Source organism: Aspergillus uvarum (assembly GCF_003184745.1).
Source record: "Aspergillus uvarum CBS 121591 unplaced genomic scaffold BO82scaffold_30, whole genome shotgun sequence".
Lineage (NCBI taxonomy): Eukaryota > Fungi > Ascomycota > Eurotiomycetes > Eurotiales > Aspergillaceae > Aspergillus > Aspergillus uvarum.
In genome coordinates, this window is record NW_020291327.1 from 138,125 (window position 1) to 154,480 (window position 16,356).

At 53.1% G+C, this 16,356-nt stretch overlaps 6 protein-coding genes across 6 annotated transcripts; 3 read left to right on the plus strand and 3 right to left on the minus strand.

The window, feature by feature from the left end:
• Positions 1 to 496: 496 nt before the first annotated feature.
• On the minus strand, positions 497 to 2,708 carry BO82DRAFT_354731 (uncharacterized protein). The gene is made up of 3 exons (XM_025635269.1): positions 2,372 to 2,708; positions 1,603 to 2,300; positions 497 to 1,530 (listed from the first exon to the last, which is right to left on the minus strand). Exons 1-3 carry the CDS (start codon positions 2,520 to 2,522, stop codon positions 709 to 711), a joined length of 1,671 nt encoding a protein of 556 aa, XP_025491475.1. The 5' UTR covers positions 2,523 to 2,708; the 3' UTR covers positions 497 to 708.
• A 364-nt stretch (positions 2,709 to 3,072) lies between these two features.
• BO82DRAFT_432632 (uncharacterized protein) lies at positions 3,073 to 4,251 on the minus strand. Its single transcript, XM_025640798.1, has 3 exons — positions 3,934 to 4,251; positions 3,596 to 3,869; positions 3,073 to 3,507 (listed from the first exon to the last, which is right to left on the minus strand). The coding sequence occupies exons 1-3, from the start codon at positions 4,114 to 4,116 to the stop codon at positions 3,149 to 3,151; spliced, it is 816 nt and encodes a 271-aa protein (XP_025491476.1). The 5' UTR covers positions 4,117 to 4,251; the 3' UTR covers positions 3,073 to 3,148.
• A 1,650-nt stretch (positions 4,252 to 5,901) lies between these two features.
• BO82DRAFT_415952 (uncharacterized protein) lies at positions 5,902 to 7,045 on the plus strand (the record flags this gene model as incomplete). The annotated part of the gene is made up of 3 exons (XM_025639978.1): positions 5,902 to 6,059; positions 6,297 to 6,750; positions 6,799 to 7,045. The coding sequence occupies 3 exons, from the start codon at positions 5,902 to 5,904 to the stop codon at positions 6,961 to 6,963; spliced, it is 777 nt and encodes a 258-aa protein (XP_025491477.1). The 3' UTR covers positions 6,964 to 7,045.
• A 307-nt stretch (positions 7,046 to 7,352) lies between these two features.
• BO82DRAFT_354732 (uncharacterized protein) lies at positions 7,353 to 8,864 on the minus strand. Its single transcript, XM_025635270.1, has 5 exons — positions 8,652 to 8,864; positions 8,427 to 8,563; positions 8,125 to 8,298; positions 7,872 to 8,048; positions 7,353 to 7,772 (listed from the first exon to the last, which is right to left on the minus strand). Exons 1-5 carry the CDS (start codon positions 8,720 to 8,722, stop codon positions 7,552 to 7,554), a joined length of 780 nt encoding a protein of 259 aa, XP_025491478.1. The 5' UTR covers positions 8,723 to 8,864; the 3' UTR covers positions 7,353 to 7,551.
• A 726-nt stretch (positions 8,865 to 9,590) lies between these two features.
• On the plus strand, positions 9,591 to 13,935 carry BO82DRAFT_336366 (uncharacterized protein; the record flags this gene model as incomplete). Its single annotated transcript, XM_025633344.1, has 3 exons — positions 9,591 to 11,453; positions 11,528 to 12,590; positions 12,699 to 13,935. Exons 1-3 carry the CDS (start codon positions 9,734 to 9,736, stop codon positions 13,933 to 13,935), a joined length of 4,020 nt encoding a protein of 1,339 aa, XP_025491479.1. The 5' UTR covers positions 9,591 to 9,733.
• Positions 13,936 to 14,892: 957 nt separating this feature from the next.
• Positions 14,893 to 15,205, plus strand: BO82DRAFT_402545 (uncharacterized protein; the record flags this gene model as incomplete). Its single annotated transcript, XM_025639325.1, has 2 exons — positions 14,893 to 14,952; positions 14,993 to 15,205. 2 exons carry the CDS (start codon positions 14,893 to 14,895, stop codon positions 15,203 to 15,205), a joined length of 273 nt encoding a protein of 90 aa, XP_025491480.1.
• Positions 15,206 to 16,356: the final 1,151 nt, after the last annotated feature.

The window sequence follows — 16,356 nt, forward strand, 5'->3', positions numbered from 1 at the left end:
ATATTGTACCTATATATTTATACAGAGATTTTAATGCACAGCACAACAACAAACTGCATAGCATAACTGCATAGCACATCTCGGGTGGGGGCCGCTCAATGCAATTGGTCAGCCTTGCCATAGTGGATCCGCATGCCTGGAAGCGATCTACAGATACCTTAGAACTTATCGCCTCTGCTCTGTGTGACCCTGTATCATTCACCTCCTTCCACTGCATCTTGAATATCCACTCCATTCTTAATCGTACTACTGCTCAAGCCAACGAATTACTAAGTCCAAATAGAGAATTAATTATACATCATCAGGAAGTTAGGTATAGCTACCTAGATCAAAAACTGATTTCTTACATACATCCTACAGTTGTATGCATCAACGCCCACATCACTATATATATGTAGTATGGCTAAACTGCTCTTATCCGCTCCTTTGACCTACACTCTTCCCAAACATTACTACTTCTTATCGGGAAACCTCAACGAGCTTTTCAGCTGTATGGGGAAGTTTGTTTGAGTGGCATAGTTGTTATACGTTAAGACAAGTAAAAACAGGAAAGCCGTGAAGCGAAGGAATATCCGCCACATGTTTCAATGCCCGAGCACCACTGCCATCAACTGCTACGACACAAACCCTATTCCATAGACGACAAAGCCGCCAACAGCACAAAATCACTACTCACGCTCCCAAGTCACCGTATGCAAGCATGCCCGATTATCCCCAAGCGGGATACTCATAATCCGGCCCCCCTTCCACCCCGCATACCACAAGACGGGTCGCTGTGAAGATGGTCTTGCGCTCCTGCGGATCCCCATCTGTGTTCTCGGCCCCGTCATGCGCCCAACGAGCAGTTACCTCTTCATACCGGCTGGGAATCTGATCGTCGGCGGCCGGAACCGCGCCTCGTACAAAGGTCGTCTGCCCCGTGCCCGTGTCGATTTCCACCCCGACTTTCGACCCGTTGAGATCCCCGATGCCATTCGGGTGCTCGGGATGTCCCGTGGTGCGGTCGGATGCTTGAGCCGACGACACGCTGCCGTTCCATCGCCACAGGTCAAACCGTGGCTGAAGCTCGAAGAGAAGCCGCGGCCGCGCGATTCGCGAGGGCTTGATCTTGCCCGGTGCCTGTCCCTCCGTTGCAGCGGGGCTCTGCGTGCCTCTGGGGAAGAATGCCCCCACAACCACCGGGGTGGATTCCGGAGCCTGGTGCCCGAGGAACAGGACAAGCTGCGCCCGGCCGCTGGGGTCGTCGTGCAAGGCTTGCGGGAGGATACGGCCCAGGTCGAACCTGTCCGTCAAGTCATGAGATAGCGAGTCGTAGGACTTGTGGAACGTGATTGCCTTGACTTTGCGGGCTACTTCGCTTCGTCGATGGGCCTGGAACGGAGGGATGAACAATGAGGCTGCACGGAGGATCCCGTCCATCGAGGCGTCCGGTGAGGGCTCGGTCACTTGCGCGGTCGGTATTTCCGCGGATGATGGGGAAGGTTGGAAAAGTACTGCCCAGAGCTGATGGAACGATTGCTCTAGATTGGGCTGGGGGGCGAAACAGGATTGTTAGATTCAGGCTGGCATGGATGGAAGTACAGCAACCGGGCTCGTTCTTACCAGGATCTCAAAAGCCCTGAGCACGGAGTCAGGGGCCAGGTACTCGTCACCCGGGTTGGAAGAGAGTGAGTGGGCCAGAGACTTCGCCAGCGCTTCCTGCTCTGGACTGGATTCCTCGAGGGAGCCGTAATAGATATCCCGGCCCCAGGTTGATTTGTTGACTCTGACCCGCATCATCAGGGAGAGTAACGCGGTCAAGTCGTTGGTCTTCGTCTGATACTGGTTCGTTCTCCCCTCGAGTAAACGCTCCGCCACCGGCTTCAGCTGCTCGAGGGATGGATGCAGTTTAGGGTGGGACGGGAATATCGGCAGTGTCGCATCGATTACATCGTCGATGACGAGTGTGTCAAAGCCAGTGACATATGGCTCCGAGCTTGACGGAAGATCGACCAGACTGATGCTGCGGAAGATGCGATTCGTCCTCAACCTGCAGTTACACGGCTCATCGAACCGGCCCCAGCTGTGACCGAAGTCATCCGATACAAGCCCGAGGACACTCGTGCCTTGAAGAATTAGGAGGATGAAGGCGCGCTCAAAGCCTGGCAGCTCCAGCTTCCTGCTCTCAGCACCGGGGAGCGGGAACGGGTGGTAGGCGAAGAAGCAGAAGCACGACCACAGGGCATCGATCGCAGTGTCGGGGATAGTCGCGTCCGGATGGGTCCTGGCTAGGTGGTTCTGGAAACTTTTTTTCGACCAGTCTGGACCAGTACCTTCATCAGCGTCTATTTGTATAGGCTAGCTTGTCGGACGTGGGTAAGGAATCACTTACAAGGCTGCTCCTGGGGCGAGTCCCGGATGCTGGACGCGTCGAAGACTGCTTGTGGTGTGACGGAGGTAATCCCTTTCCCTTCATGAACCAGGCAAGTGCGCAGGTCAGAGAGAACAGAGTCTATATCATTCTTGTCAAGACATTGATTCATTCGCTGCCTCTGCTATTGACGGACTGACTGACCCGGAGTGATAGTGCGAAGAAACTGAGCAATTTTCTTCTTCCGATCTCTGAACATTAGGTGAAATGCTGCTTTTCCCAGGAGGTCCATCATGAACGATGGTTTGTGCTTTCCTTGTGAGGAGGTGGTGTGTAGAAAGGGTGAATTCAAACGGACTTGCAGGCAGCAATGACAACGATAATTTTATGGAGTGGGTAACAACAGGCTAAAACATGGGGGCCACCGCAAGGCTGCCAAGCCGGGGGCGGAGCATTACCGTACCGTACAAGCTTTCCATATTACTGTCCCTACCTGCATGAAGGCTGAGTAAATATTCCTTGATCGTATGTACTGTACACTACTGTAGGTAATAAACTGCTAAGCCTACAGCCACTTGGTAGTAATCATTAAAACCATTGAAAAAGTCCAGATTCTCTTCAACTAAGATACATAAACACACAAATCACACATCTAAATCACATGATCTATGACCAAGTATGTACACTACTCTCTAAACTACTCTTAGACAGATAAGACCCTCCACAACAATGTTATCATCCGACAGATAGGTTCCCTAGAGAACCTCTCCATCCGGCCTCGAGCTACCTTTGTGCCCGCTAGGCCTTGATCTTCTTGTACAGCTTCATGACGAAGTCACGGCAGTTGTTGGTGAGCAGGTTGTAGCCCTTCTTGTTCATCTCGGTGACAATCTGCTGGCCCTCGTGCTCGATGGAGTTGTAGTTCAAGCCCTGCTTGATGAAGCCGAGAACCTCGTACTTGGCCTTGTCCCAGCTGTACCACTCGGTGCCGCTGCGGTCCGTCATCACGATCTTCTTGCCCTCGAGCTGGATGTCGTAGCACGCCGAGTCAAACTTGAGGAGCGTGCTGCTGCCGTCGGCGCGCGACGTCACGTACCCGACCACTATCAGGTAGTGGTCCGGGTAGTTCTTGCCCGAGAGCTCGTTGCGCTCGCTCCCTGTCGGCGTGGGTTAGCTTGTTCAGCACGGTGGTATCCGAACGTCCGGTGGGGGGGCGGTTGAGCCAGGGGGATAATTGGTACGTACGGATCTTGATGGCGTAGCCCTTGCCGACTTCAGGGGTCTTGCCCAGGGCCTCCGCCAGCTTCTTGTACTTGGGCTCGGTCTGGGTGGTCCCCGTCCGCTTCTCCGGCGTGGAAACATCGCGGGTGGTCTTGGATGCCTCCTCGCTGAGATCCACGTCATACGGGACGGTGATAGGTTCCAGCTCGCGGGCACCGATGGGGAGGTCGGCGAAGTCCCGGGCACTCAGGGCCCAGTCCTCATCGATTATCTCATCCTCATCGTCGTCGCGACAGAACTGGGATCGACTGGGTTAGAGCTCAGGAACACAGGAAGAACAGCCAGCACTCATGAGTACTCACCTGACAGTCGGGAGCACGAGCGACAACCGGGGCGACGGTGGTAGAGATCTGCGTGGTCTCCGGAGCATCGGCGAGAGCCACGGATCCTGCTTCAACGGGGATGGCGGCGGCTGAGACCCCGGAGCTCAGGAGCAAAGACGCCAACGCGAAGGCCTTCTGCACGGTGATCTTGTTGAACCACATTCTGGCTGAGATGATAGAAATGGTCGAAGTATATGGACACAATGAAGGATGAGATTGGAAAAGAATGAGCGAATCGCACAGCAATCCGTGGAAATGAGTGTGATGAGGGAAACAGCAGATGAATGAGTGGATAATGATCGAATGAGTGGATGGTAGAAGCAATGAGGAGGAGCAGACATCTCATTTATAGATGTTTGGCTTGCCCGAGATCTTGAGGCATTATATTGGGCGATTGGGGCGGTTTCAACAACTACTCGAGTAGGAGTGACATATCGAATCGAGGGTGAGGTTTACAGAGTCTTGTCTTGGGGGCCGCGTCTGGGGGCCAACAATTTTTGATCTGCATCAGGAAGGGCTTGGAGGCTCCAGGGCGAAGATGATCTCTTCTTTCACGCCAGTGAACTCCCGATATTCATCAAAATTTTGAAGGTAGGTCCAAAAAGCCTATGATTTCGAGTGGTAGTAGTGGTCTTGATCGCGATGTAAATCGTAGGCCCGCTAATACAAGGCGTGTCCGTCGCGACGAACTACAGGCAGATCTTTCACGCCCTATGATGTATTGACCACAACAATACATGTGGCATGATAATGATTTATACTAGACCTGTTATAGTAAGCAGCATGAATCCGTTCCTGCAGGGAAAACAGCCACAATCGTCCGCCGGCTTCCGGGAATTTGGCCCCTACTGTGGGACCCGGAGTAGGAATACCTACACTTACCGCCAGTAAAGGTTCTCTAGGGGCAATCACCCCCAGAAAAGTACGTTGAAGAGTAATAAATCAATTAAATCCTCACTGGAAGCTGTGAGTAGCCGATATCCTCCCCGTTGTGTTGCTGGTGTTCGTGAAATGAAGCGGATACAACTGGATGGACCCGAGTGGCGGCAACAAGGCTGAGCCGGCTAGTCGACAAGCCCTACGGAGACCATATTTTGAGATTATAAAAATGTTGGCCAATAGGGGCATTCTTTGAAACTACTGCAATCATGCGTGTTCTTAATTTGTCAACAGGGAATTAAAGTGGGTAGAAAATGCAGGTGGGTGGAGATGGAAGCCTCCAGCAGCAAGTCAGCGACACGCTGGTGGAGCGCCAAAGAGAGGGCGGTTTGTGACAACGGCTAATCTCAGGCTGTTGCCTGTTCTTCTCTTTGGGGGCCTTCCTAGCTATTCTCCCAAAAAGATAGAGTCAAATACACTCAACGTGGCTGCGCCATGTGTGCTGGCAAGGTGGTGGGTCCTATCACGGGCTAATGCTGCAATTGAGTATGAGATGGTTTTGTAATTATAGGAATGATGAGCAGCAGATAAGGAGGCTTCACGCACTGGAGCGGCTTTTGATAGGCTGCTTATCATCCAAGTATTCATCTTTCTATCTATTTTCCGCGATGTGTAGTAGAGTTCTGAATCGACTTGTTTATAACTGACCAGACTTGAATTGGCTTGAATGTAATCTTTGAACGTAGCCAAAACTGGCAGCCGTAAGGGTTGGATAAACAAAAGACGGTACGAGAATTGCGGGTTACCTACCAGTTTGTGGTGACAGCTTCATTTCACTTGTGGAATCAAGGCATAACACTCGTCCAGCTAGCTCAATGACTTTGACTATAATTCCTAGATCGCTCCAAGTAGGCTTCCTGCACAGATATACACAATACATAAAGGCGGCCGTGCTATAGGAAGGCAGGAAACTTAAAGATGTCTTCTACTCCGGGAACCCATAACAGGCCCAACCTCCGCTAGAATGTCTAGGGTCATCCACGGCCTCTGTGAGCCAGGAAAGACAAAATGCAGCTCGACAATAGCCGGTACACAGTCCCTATCACAAAAAGCATCCTAAAGCACGATTCTGTGAGGATTCTGGAATACCTATCGCGTGAGATGAACTTACCAAAGATCAAAACCCGTCCTTCCCGTGGAATATCCCGTGACATCTGCAGCGGCCTGTATGTCATACAGATATGATAACTGCCGGTGGTCAGCAACATCACGCTAGTGGGGATCTACTCCGGAACCCTGGGAAACAAGCTGAACTACATCGCGAACCTGGTTTACAATATGGACTTAATTAAAGTATACAATTTTTAGGTTTGGAATATTAAGTACTGGAAGAGCAACTGCAACCTGGAATCTGCAGAAAGACTAGTCCAACAGTTAAGTATTAAACTATTCTTAGCTATTAGTCTTACCCTAGCCATCTCAGTCTCTATTCTAGTAGGTCTTTTTATTACAGCTGGGGGGCTCGGCGACAGGGTCACATTGGTGGCCCTGACGATCATGGGCCTGTTCTCCAGCGCGGCCAGTGTCGCCGCCTGGTGGGCTCCCAGCTTGGTCCAGCGGAAGGCCAGCTGCACGGTCCCGGACGCCGACCAGCTGATCATCACGCGCGGCGCGGCGATGGTGCTGGTCAAATGCAACGAGGAGGTATGCCGGGAGCTGTACGTTGGGCGGGACCAGTGCGCTTTCACCTTTGGAGACAGCTGGCATCGGATCCTGCTCGGGGTCAGCACGCTCCTCGTCATGGTCTCGGTGGTTTTTCAACTGCAGCTGGTGGATGCAGCTGGCGATCGGCGCGGGCTACTTCGTGCTGAATATCCCATATTGGCTGTTGGCGCTGCTGGTCAAGCCGAAGGACATGTGAGATCTGAGCCGCTACACGATCAAGAAAGACACCCGGGCCCGTAGCATGCCAACCCCACGATGGATAAGAACTACACCCAAACCCTGTGGCTGGCCATCTGGCACACGCAGACGACTGGCTGGGTGAAATGGGCCAATGCGATGCCGGCCACCGAGAAATGGGCCATGTGGCCGAATTTGGCGAGACAGAATCTTCAAAACGCATCCTGAGATGCGGTCGCGGTCAAAAATGCCCTGTTTAATGGTACCCTGTCTGGGTCGGAAAAGTCCGAGGTTCGGTTGAGGCAGTCATCACGCCCTGGATCGTGAAGATCCCGAACCATCCGTGTTTCCGAGGTGTCGCACCTGATTGCAGAGCCCTAATTTGATTTACGACCAAGGCATGTTTCTTTTTTTTTGTGGGATCTTCTTGGTCGTTTTTTCTTTCTCTTATTCTTCTTCTTTTCCCCCAAATTATGCCTTCTTTCTTGGACCAAGCACCATGCCTATTCTGTGCCCATGATTTAGATGGTAGAAGCAACAGTAGACATTTCCGGCCTTCTACAATTGGAGAAACAATCTATTATCCTTGTTGCAAGTCAGAGGACAATAACAGATATCTGAAGATTGTCGAATACGCAAACCATGTCATGAAAGGAAGAGATAGTCTTCTACCCAGATGGATGGGACGAATGACGGAAATCAGTTATACCAGGTTTGGACCGTATATTCCACCGGTCCGTGAGTAATGCAGGGCAATATCAAACACGGGGTGACGACAAACAAGAAAGTCTGTCCTCCTGATATCCTTCGGCGACTCTAAAGCCCAGGACCATTCGACAGGTCCACTTTCCCAGGCCGGTGGTCTCCCCCCGTCATCCCAGAAAAGTACTTGCTCATGGTATCCTCCATCACCCCGCCCGCGATGTACTTGGAAAATGCCTTGCCCACCAGCTCCCCTTGGGTGATGAAACCGCACCGGACCAGGTCTTCCAGCAGCTCGGTCGTGGTGTGCTCTTTGATCCCGCGTTTGATCGCTCCTACTCGTCGAAGAACAACTCTTCCATCAGTCTCGTTGAAATGTGACCAGTGGAGGAACAACCGTTGAGGGAACCCCAGGAGGGGAAAAAGCGACTTACTCCGCAAAGCACGGTGGTAGGGCTTGTTGATCGTGATACAATACTTCTGGATATCCTTCGTGAGGTACTCGTATTGCAGCTCAATCTCGTGGCCCCAACTATCGACTTCGTATCGGCTCTCGTTCTTGAAGGTGAGACGGGGGTTGGAACCCTGCGTTGGTGCTTCTCCCTCGGATGCTGTTCCGTTGTCAGCTGGTGGGTCAAGGGCTTCTCGTCGATACCGAGGCAATACAACTGAGCCATTCAGCCTTACCTGCGGAGGGAGACTGGTCATCCGATGGCTGATTCGTCGCATCTGGTAGATGATCTGAACGTTTGTTCTCGACCGAGTCAACGGGCACTTCCTCCTGGTCGGCGGTAGGGGGCGGAGGCCTGTGGTGTGATTCGTCCATCCTGGCGACCAGGGATTTGAGGTCAAATCGATCCTCTAGATAATTGTGGCTTGTTAGCCACTGTAGAGCTCTGGCCATTTTCCTATGGTCTGGGTTGTCTCTTTTCGGTCTCTTTCCACACGCTGCCTGCTTTCTCAGATACCCTGCAAAGAGGCATACGTACTGTACACGATAATCCCCTTCTCGAACGAGGCGTTGGCCGAGTACGCGAATAAGAAGAACACGTCGACAAATCCCACCAGACGGATCTTGCCGGACCATTGCTTTCCGTTGATCTGGATTTCCCACGGATGAATGTCACTGGATCAGAAAGCGGTTGTCAGTTAATGCGTCTTTATAGCTATAGAGGTCCCTCGCACGGGGAGAAAGTCAGAGTCAATGAACGCACCAGTCGCACTCCAGCGTCTTGTCCTTGACGGACCGTCCGAAAAGTGCCAGCACGCGGTGGTAGGAGTACATCTTGGTGAAGAAATAAATCACGAAATCACGGGCATGAGGTAATCACAGCGGAGTGGAACAGGCTGTGCTTTGTCCTGCCCAGATCCTATCTATGGGGCGGTACAGCAGCGGCTCCTCGAAGCATATAAGCAAGGTATGGGGGGTGGTGGGGGGGGGCTTGAGGACCAAAGTGGGCACCGACAGCGAGTCCCTCGAGCTGACGAAACTCAGAGAAGAGAAAACTAAGCCTTGCCTTGGCAGGTTTTTCTCTGGGACCGGTGGAGGTAGCTACACCCTCTCGGGGATTAATCCCCCTCTTAGGTACCCGTTCCCCATCGGCTTCTCAGCCCCCCTTCTCCAGCTCAGGTTGCCTTCTTGTCTCCTGCAGATACGGGGACTCTACTGCGCGCTCTGAAATCAATTCGTATACGTGTGTGAGCTATTAAGCAGGTGTGTGGTAAATTACAGTCAGCGTTTTGTAAAGCGCCCTAGATTACAGGGCGTCTAGTCTAGCGTTCCTCCGGTGTGTCGATCAAGCGGACACCCCTGCACGAGATTTGTAGTTTGTCGACGAATGACAAGGAAGAACAGTTTGACCCACTGGGTCAGTACCTCCATGGCCTTCCGTAAAGCAGAGACTTGTATGCATACTAGTGGTGCAGCGCACGTCTGACATGTCATCCCCTCCCCGGGGGAGCTAGCATTGCATTAGCCCTAGACAAACTGCATACGGGTGGCGGAGAATTCGCGCGCGGCAGAAGCCGACCGAATCCTGGACTCTCCGAGAGTGTCCAGTACTTTTGTCGGATCTCATCCCTCTAGACCGGGATATTCACACGGCGTCGCCGGTGACGTGGTTTCCTGACATATAAGCCGCCGTTTTCTGGGGCTTGTACAGCCCGCTCGTTGAACATGCCGCAGCCTGTTTCCGTATGGACAAGATCTCTTATCAAGTTCCCGGTCATTCCATCCCACTTCGCTCCCGACCCAGGCTAGTTACTAAACAATTCCTGACTTTCTTGTTGATCGGCCATGGCGAAAAGTTTCGCTAGATTTCTTGCCGACCCGGTCAGCCTGCCCCTTCTCCCAAATATCCGCGACAACCCGTTCACTACCAGTCTCAACGATTCAGATCCCCTGAAGGAGGAATCGGCGGCGGCTGAGGACGGCGACACGGAGTCGCTGAAGATACCATCGCCTGATGCCAACAAAGACAGTAGCAGCGGCAATGTTGCCTTCGCCGAAGCCGTGAAGGATGGTGTGCTGCACACGGAGCTGGCGCACGACGTCATGAATCTCGGCCTGTCGACGGTGAAGGAGGCGAAGGCGCTGCAAGGGATCTTCAAGGACCCCGAGCGCACCAAGAGGGAGAAGCTACGGGGAGTGCTCAACTACTGGGTGACGCCGGGCACGCAGGTGCAGTGGGTGACCGACGAGGCCGACCACCGCTACACGCTGGATCTGTACCGGCTGCCGAACCGGCGTCCCGCCTCCATGTCGGACCTCTCCGTCCCCTACCGCATGATCGACCTGGACACGCGCAAGATGGTCGAGATCGGCGGCGGCGGCGGCCTGGCCGACGACGACCAGTACTGCATGCTGTCGCACAGCTGGAAAGGCACCGAGGTGAACCTGGACTGGTTCCGCGAGGCGCAGCGCACGGCCAAGGACGGCATGTCGGATGTGCAAGCCATCATGGACTACTGCGACGCGGACGTGGAGAAGAGGCAGGCAGCCGTCGGCGACTTCGTCGAAACCTCGCAGCTCGCGGAGTCACTGGCGAGCTTGCTGCTGCGGTATGTCCACGCGACCATGGCGGAGGCCCGCGTCACCGCCGCTCAGAAAGACCATGGGGAGGCCTGCGTGGCCGTGAATATGGGCCAGGAGGAGAAGACGCGCTACCTCAGTCTGATTGAGTCCTTTGATCAAGGCTGGCAGCCGACAGCCCTCGACGAGCAAATCCAAACCGCTGAGTCAAGAAGAGACGACGCTGTCGGCGAGTTGCGTGAGGCGAAGGAGGGCTTCGAGCCTTACGAAGAGTTTCTCGAAGCGGTCCGAACCAATCGACCGTGGCACTACGCAATCGAGGACCTAATTGAGGCCCTGCAGCGAAGAAGGTCCTCCCGCAAAATTCAGCAATCGGTGCAGCGGGCGTTGGAGATCTTTAACGAGAGACCGTTCTTACCATCCGGAAAACGCTACATCTGGCTGGATACCTGCTGTATCAGAAAGAGCGACCAGGGCGAGCTCACCGACTCTCTGGCGCGCATGGGGGAGTGGTATGCCAACGCGGACTTCTGCTTGGTCCATTTGGACACGCCCAAAGATAACCATGACTGGGTGAACGAATTGTATCTATGGCAGACCAATAAGGGGCAGGAGGAGGATCAGCCAACGGAATGTGAGAAGCCCTGTCACAAGAAACCAAGCCCGCATGAACATTTCGACGCGCTGGACGCGTTCCAGCATATTGCAGAATGGGAGCCCACCTGGTCCACTCGTGGCTGGACGCTGCAAGAGCTAGTGCTCAGCAAGATGGTCTACTTTGTGGATGCAAGCTGGCGGATTCTGCCACGCCAGGTGGACTGCTTGGGGAGATATTATGCCTTGTGTCCTTTCATCGAGATCTATCTCCGCAACCAAATCCGACCCTGTCTCCATGATCTTCTCGCATGGATAGACAAGAGCATCCAGGATGAAGAGCTACAAGCCCATCTATATTCCCAAGAGCCACAGGTAAGCTTAGCTAGGTGTCTTGGAGTGAAACCCATTTGAATGATGAATGATCTGCTCACATCTCCAAACAGCCCGATGAGCCCTACCAAGTGATCATTAACGCCCTCGACCGATTGACATTTCCGGTTCCCCGACAGCTGAATAAGAATACCGCCCGTATTCGCATCGGACAGGCTGTTCGAGATATTGTGATCAAGCTGCACAAAGAGGATTCTAAAGGGAGCCAGGCGTACGCGTTGTACGGCATTCTCAGAAGATTGGTCGAAGAGAACCTTGGCGCGCCACTCGAGGCTCAGACGGAGGAAGCCCAGATCAAACAGGTCATTGACCTCCTCTTGATGTCGCTGGTCGCATTAGTCAAAGTGGCCATTCAGCAAGATAGGCATGACATTTCCAGGTTCAGTAAGATCCAATGCCTGACCAGTTGGTCCGAAGGCGTCAGCCGGGACGATTTTTCCACCCACAGTATCATGAAGCTGGCTGCTGAGCGCCATGTCACTGTGCCGACTGACCGGGCGTACTCACTCATGGGAATTCTGGGAGTCAGATTCCCCGTTTTCCCGGCGGAGGGCCTCGAAAAGGCGCTGTCCCGCCTCCTGGACGAGGTGGTCATCAACTCCAGCGATGTCTCGCTCTACAACTGGTGCGGCAAGCACAATGCCAGCCCCATCCGCGGTCGCTCTCTGTACCCCTCGTGCATCGAAGCGTACTCGGTGGAGGATCGGTCCAAGAAGCCCGATAATGTTGACCGGGAAATTGTGCGCCATTTCCAGCACCGCCGGACGAAAGACCTGCAACAGGCCGGGGAGATCATCGATTTGCTGCGAGAGGCGACAGCCTATGTCAGATCCGCGGACCACGGCGATCTTCTGGCTCGGATAGGAAATCTCGTGGAGTTTGTGGAAAAGAAGACATACGAGGAACTCAAATCTTGCTTTCGCCCGGGCGATCTCGTGACGAGGCTGCAGGCAGCCAACGCTTATCTCAATCACAGGCAGGACGAAGTGCCGATCTCGCAAGATGCAGGGGACAAGATGGACGACAACCAGGAGCCAGAGAATGAAGAAAGCCCGGAGGTAGAGCTCGAGTCGGGGCCGACTAGCCCCAGCTCCGTACAGCCTCAGTCGACAAGCCCCTTTTTGGCCTTTTCTCCGTTCCAAAAACCGTCACTATCGCGGCTAGGGCGGGGGCCGGTGACCGGATGGTTGAAACCAGATAATGCGGAAATGATGGAAGCAGAGCAAGAAGAAAAGGCAAGGAGAAGTCGCGAGGAGCAGGAAAGAGAGGACTATGAAACCAGGCGACGAGCGGATATGAAAGCGGTCAGCGGTGCCATACAAGAGATCCTCGAACAGGCAACGAACACGATGGGCGCACAGAGTGAGCCCGGCGAGGAAGAAATCGCCACCCTGGCCGTCGAGAATAATCTCCCCAGCAACACCACCACGGAGATGCCCATTGACCAGCGGGTGGTCTGCCCGAATCCAATCGTCGTTAATAGCTCCGGAATTGAAGGAACCTTCGATATCCAGCGGGTGGTGATAACCATGTTAGAGCCCAAAGACCTGTGGCTGAAAATTAAGAGCGCCAGCGAGCACGAAAGGATTGACGGCTGGTGCACCATCAGCACGGGGTTTGCGGTGACCATGGTAGCCTTCTCGTGTGAGAGAGAGATTCTGAAGCAGCAGCTAAAAGTGGTCAGCGTCATCCAGAATACCGTCATCGCTGAACCGCACAGGGAGGGCGTCGAGACGATGATGGCGGCCGTGAGCGACCGCAAGGACCCGCGGCTGAGCCTGAATCGCGCCAACTCGGACCTCACCAGCACCCAAGGGGAGTCGCTGACGAAAAGCTACGGCAACTCGCTGGAGCAGCGTAAGGTATCTCGCATGATTGACTTTGTCACTGAGTCAGATCTACATCTGGTGGCCGGAGAATGGGTGCTGGCTCGCTTCTCGGGCGCGGTCGGCGCCAAATGGTTCCTGGCGCGCCTGGAGCTCGGCCACGGTCGAGCGTTCTACGCGCGTCGCATTGCCTGCGACGAGTTCAACTTCAGCATGGCGTTGCCCGAAAAAGGGCTGGTCGAATTTTGGCACACCTACCTGCGCGCAAAGAAGAAAATCATGTGCCAAGTTCTGTCGTTCACTCTCGATGCCCACCGGTCTGGCCGTATCACCGATTGGCTTGCGAATAGGCAAGATGAGGAGAATGACGACGATCAAAGCGACGATGGTGAGAGCGATGATGATCAGGGTTTTAAGGAGAAGACGGAACAGTACAAAAAGCTTGGGGGCTTCTCTAAATTCATGCGGCAGTGCGCCTATGGGGTCCGGGGCTTTGCGTTGGAAACGTGGGCAGAACATCTGGAAAGGCACCTCAAGGACAAGGCGCTGAAAGATGTGCCCGTTCGACTGCAAGCCGCTATTCTGGCCTTGCAGTCGAAAGAGGACTTGCTACCGACCATGTTTCATTCGGGACAGGCGGTACATTTTTTCTAGATAGTGATGCTTGTCGTCTGCCGCCGTCAGCAATGGCAGTGGATACAGTTGGAGAGTTTATGCCGCGCCTAGTAGGTGTCAATTTTGCGGCAAGGACGAAGCGGATGGTTTTTCACGGCGATTATGAAGTCTCAGGGGTGGGCCGTTTGGAACGTGCTCTTGAATTCTTGGTGGTTGGAACTAGCTACGTTCTCTGTGTGTGTAAACAAAAGGTGAAGGCCATTGGAATCACGCGGCCGGATTCCTCAGGAACGCCGACAATTTGGCAGCTCGACATTCATATTTCGGCGCGTGTAAAAGACCCACGAGTCTGCTTTCCTCAGATTAGTGAGCTCGTACATGTCGGGCGATTTGACAACTAGGAAGGAGAAATGGTGGTCTCGCATATTGGATCTGATTGCTGGCCGCAAAAGACCGCGCTCCTCGATATATATCACCAGCGCAAAGCCATTATATCTCCGACCCAGATCAATTGACATGAGTTAAGCATATGGAAGATCAATGATTGAAGAACAGCACTATCAGGGAGACAGAAATACTTCCATAGCTAAACGGAGCACAATCGCAATTCACTCACGGTTACCTGGATTGTTCAATGATTGAGGATGAGTACCTTACCACCAAATTCACTCGAATGTTGGGGAGAGCCTGAACCGTCCCGAGGATAGGATACGTCTTACCCCCCTCGTACACAAAGTATCATTAATCACCAACGTGAAGTTTCAAGTGATAAAATAAGAAGATAGGCTATGAAATGCAAAGGCATTGAGGATAATCAATGTCAGTAATATATTGTTGGGGGCACTTGCTATTGGCTTGTTTTTGTATCTTAACAGTCCGCGAGATTGAAGAAGCGACAAGGTTGTTCGCATCCACTGAAAAAGTTTCCATCCTTGATTTTCTTCTCGAAAAGCAACCAAGTCACTCACCTCCAGCCCAAAAAGATCACCCTTCAAGATGTCTTCGATCGACTACTCCAAATGGGACAACATTGACACCGACTCGGAATCGGAGAACGTCGCGCGACAACGGCGAGTTCGGGTACCTGGACAACTAGGCCGTCACCTACCTGCACATCGACCCCATCTCCGGGCTGGCGCCGCCGGCGTGGCAGGCGGGGCGGATTGGCACGGTGATCGTGGCGCGCAGGGACCGCAAGGATCTGTCGCCCGAGCACTACGAGGCCACTTGGATGTACATCGACTACATGATCGATTTCTTTGGGAACGGGGGCCCGCCGGTCGGAGCATCTATACAAGGAGAAGATTGAGCGGGGGTTTGTCGGGTACCAAAAGGAGTGTTGGGGGTACGGGCGCGAGTGGAGAGATGCGGCGCCGTTATATTAGGGATTTGCACTGTGTCGAACAAGTGGGGGAAGGCTAAGGTCTGGATGTACTGTACTACAGATGTGGAAATTGCAATATAGAAGATAACATTTTCATTTGTTCATTCAATAGAAAAAAAAAAAGGAAGGGGCACCTTTCAGACCTCCTCGACGCCCACCAAGTCAGACCGACCGAAGTCAAGACGTCACGACAAGGTAAAGATCATCACCACTCCCTGGACCAAGAGCCCGTCCAAATGGCGCGAATACGTCTGACGAACAGAATATTCCCAGCCACCGGCGCAGACACGGTCGAGTCGGAAGTAAAACGGCTTCACTTTAGGGCATCGAGGACATAGAAGTCATCAGCAAGGGTGAGGATTCTGTGGCTCTTTAGAAGAGCTCAGAGGTGGGACGTCTACTCTAAAGTGATTCTTTGAACTGTATGCGAGAGAATGGTTAGTGAGACTGTTCATGTTGAGTGCTTTGTGGTGGTTCTGGATGGAAGCCACCAAGGCCACCAAGGTAGGAGGGGGGATCACTCACGTAGAGTCGCTTGATTTTCAGAAGAGGATCGGGGGACGGGCGGCTTATATACCTGCTCGATTTTTCCCGGCCGCGCTAGTGGTTAAGCGAGCCACAAGCCCGCGCCAAGATACGTTACAGTACCTACCTGTAAGTAATTTGCCCTCCCGCAGAAAGCGAGCGACAGGCCGGTGAGTAATGTCACACAGTGTAATTCGCTAAAGACCACTGCATCCGTTCTCACCATGGATTTGGAAGAGGGGAAATAAGCTTGGAGCTGATTGGTGGGCCGTACAGCATCTCTATCGAATTGTTTAACTTTCGCACATCCATGATGTGAACACACCGCACCTCGGGCCCAGTGGATACGCATCTTCAAGGGTGGAAATACGACTGACAAGTAAAAACAATTCATCGCAAGTGTAGAAAAAGATGGACATACCAGTCTCCGCTGGAACTGGATCCTATCTCAACATGTATCACACTCACCTGTCTCTCAATCCTTCTGGACATCTACGAGTTTCAATTCCGAAGCAGATCAGAAGAATTAAGGATTGCTCTAAACAAAGCTA

Coding starts and splice junctions, on each gene's coding strand:
- BO82DRAFT_354731 (XM_025635269.1), bottom strand. CDS start 2,522: ATGAATCAATGTCTTGACAAGAATGATATAGACTCTGTTCTCTCTGAC. Junction 2,301..2,371: donor CTCGCCCCAGGAGCAGCCTT/GTAAGTGATTCC, acceptor GTACTGGTCCAG/ACTGGTCGAAAAAAAGTTTC. Junction 1,531..1,602: donor TCAGGGCTTTTGAGATCCTG/GTAAGAACGAGC, acceptor TTCGCCCCCCAG/CCCAATCTAGAGCAATCGTT.
- BO82DRAFT_432632 (XM_025640798.1), bottom strand. CDS start 4,116: ATGTGGTTCAACAAGATCACCGTGCAGAAGGCCTTCGCGTTGGCGTCT. Junction 3,870..3,933: donor CTCGTGCTCCCGACTGTCAG/GTGAGTACTCAT, acceptor AGTCGATCCCAG/TTCTGTCGCGACGACGATGA. Junction 3,508..3,595: donor GGGCTACGCCATCAAGATCC/GTACGTACCAAT, acceptor CCACGCCGACAG/GGAGCGAGCGCAACGAGCTC.
- BO82DRAFT_354732 (XM_025635270.1), bottom strand. CDS start 8,722: ATGTACTCCTACCACCGCGTGCTGGCACTTTTCGGACGGTCCGTCAAG. Junction 8,299..8,426: donor GAAGGGGATTATCGTGTACA/GTACGTATGCCT, acceptor ACAATTATCTAG/AGGATCGATTTGACCTCAAA. Junction 7,773..7,871: donor CTACCACCGTGCTTTGCGGA/GTAAGTCGCTTT, acceptor TTCGACGAGTAG/GAGCGATCAAACGCGGGATC.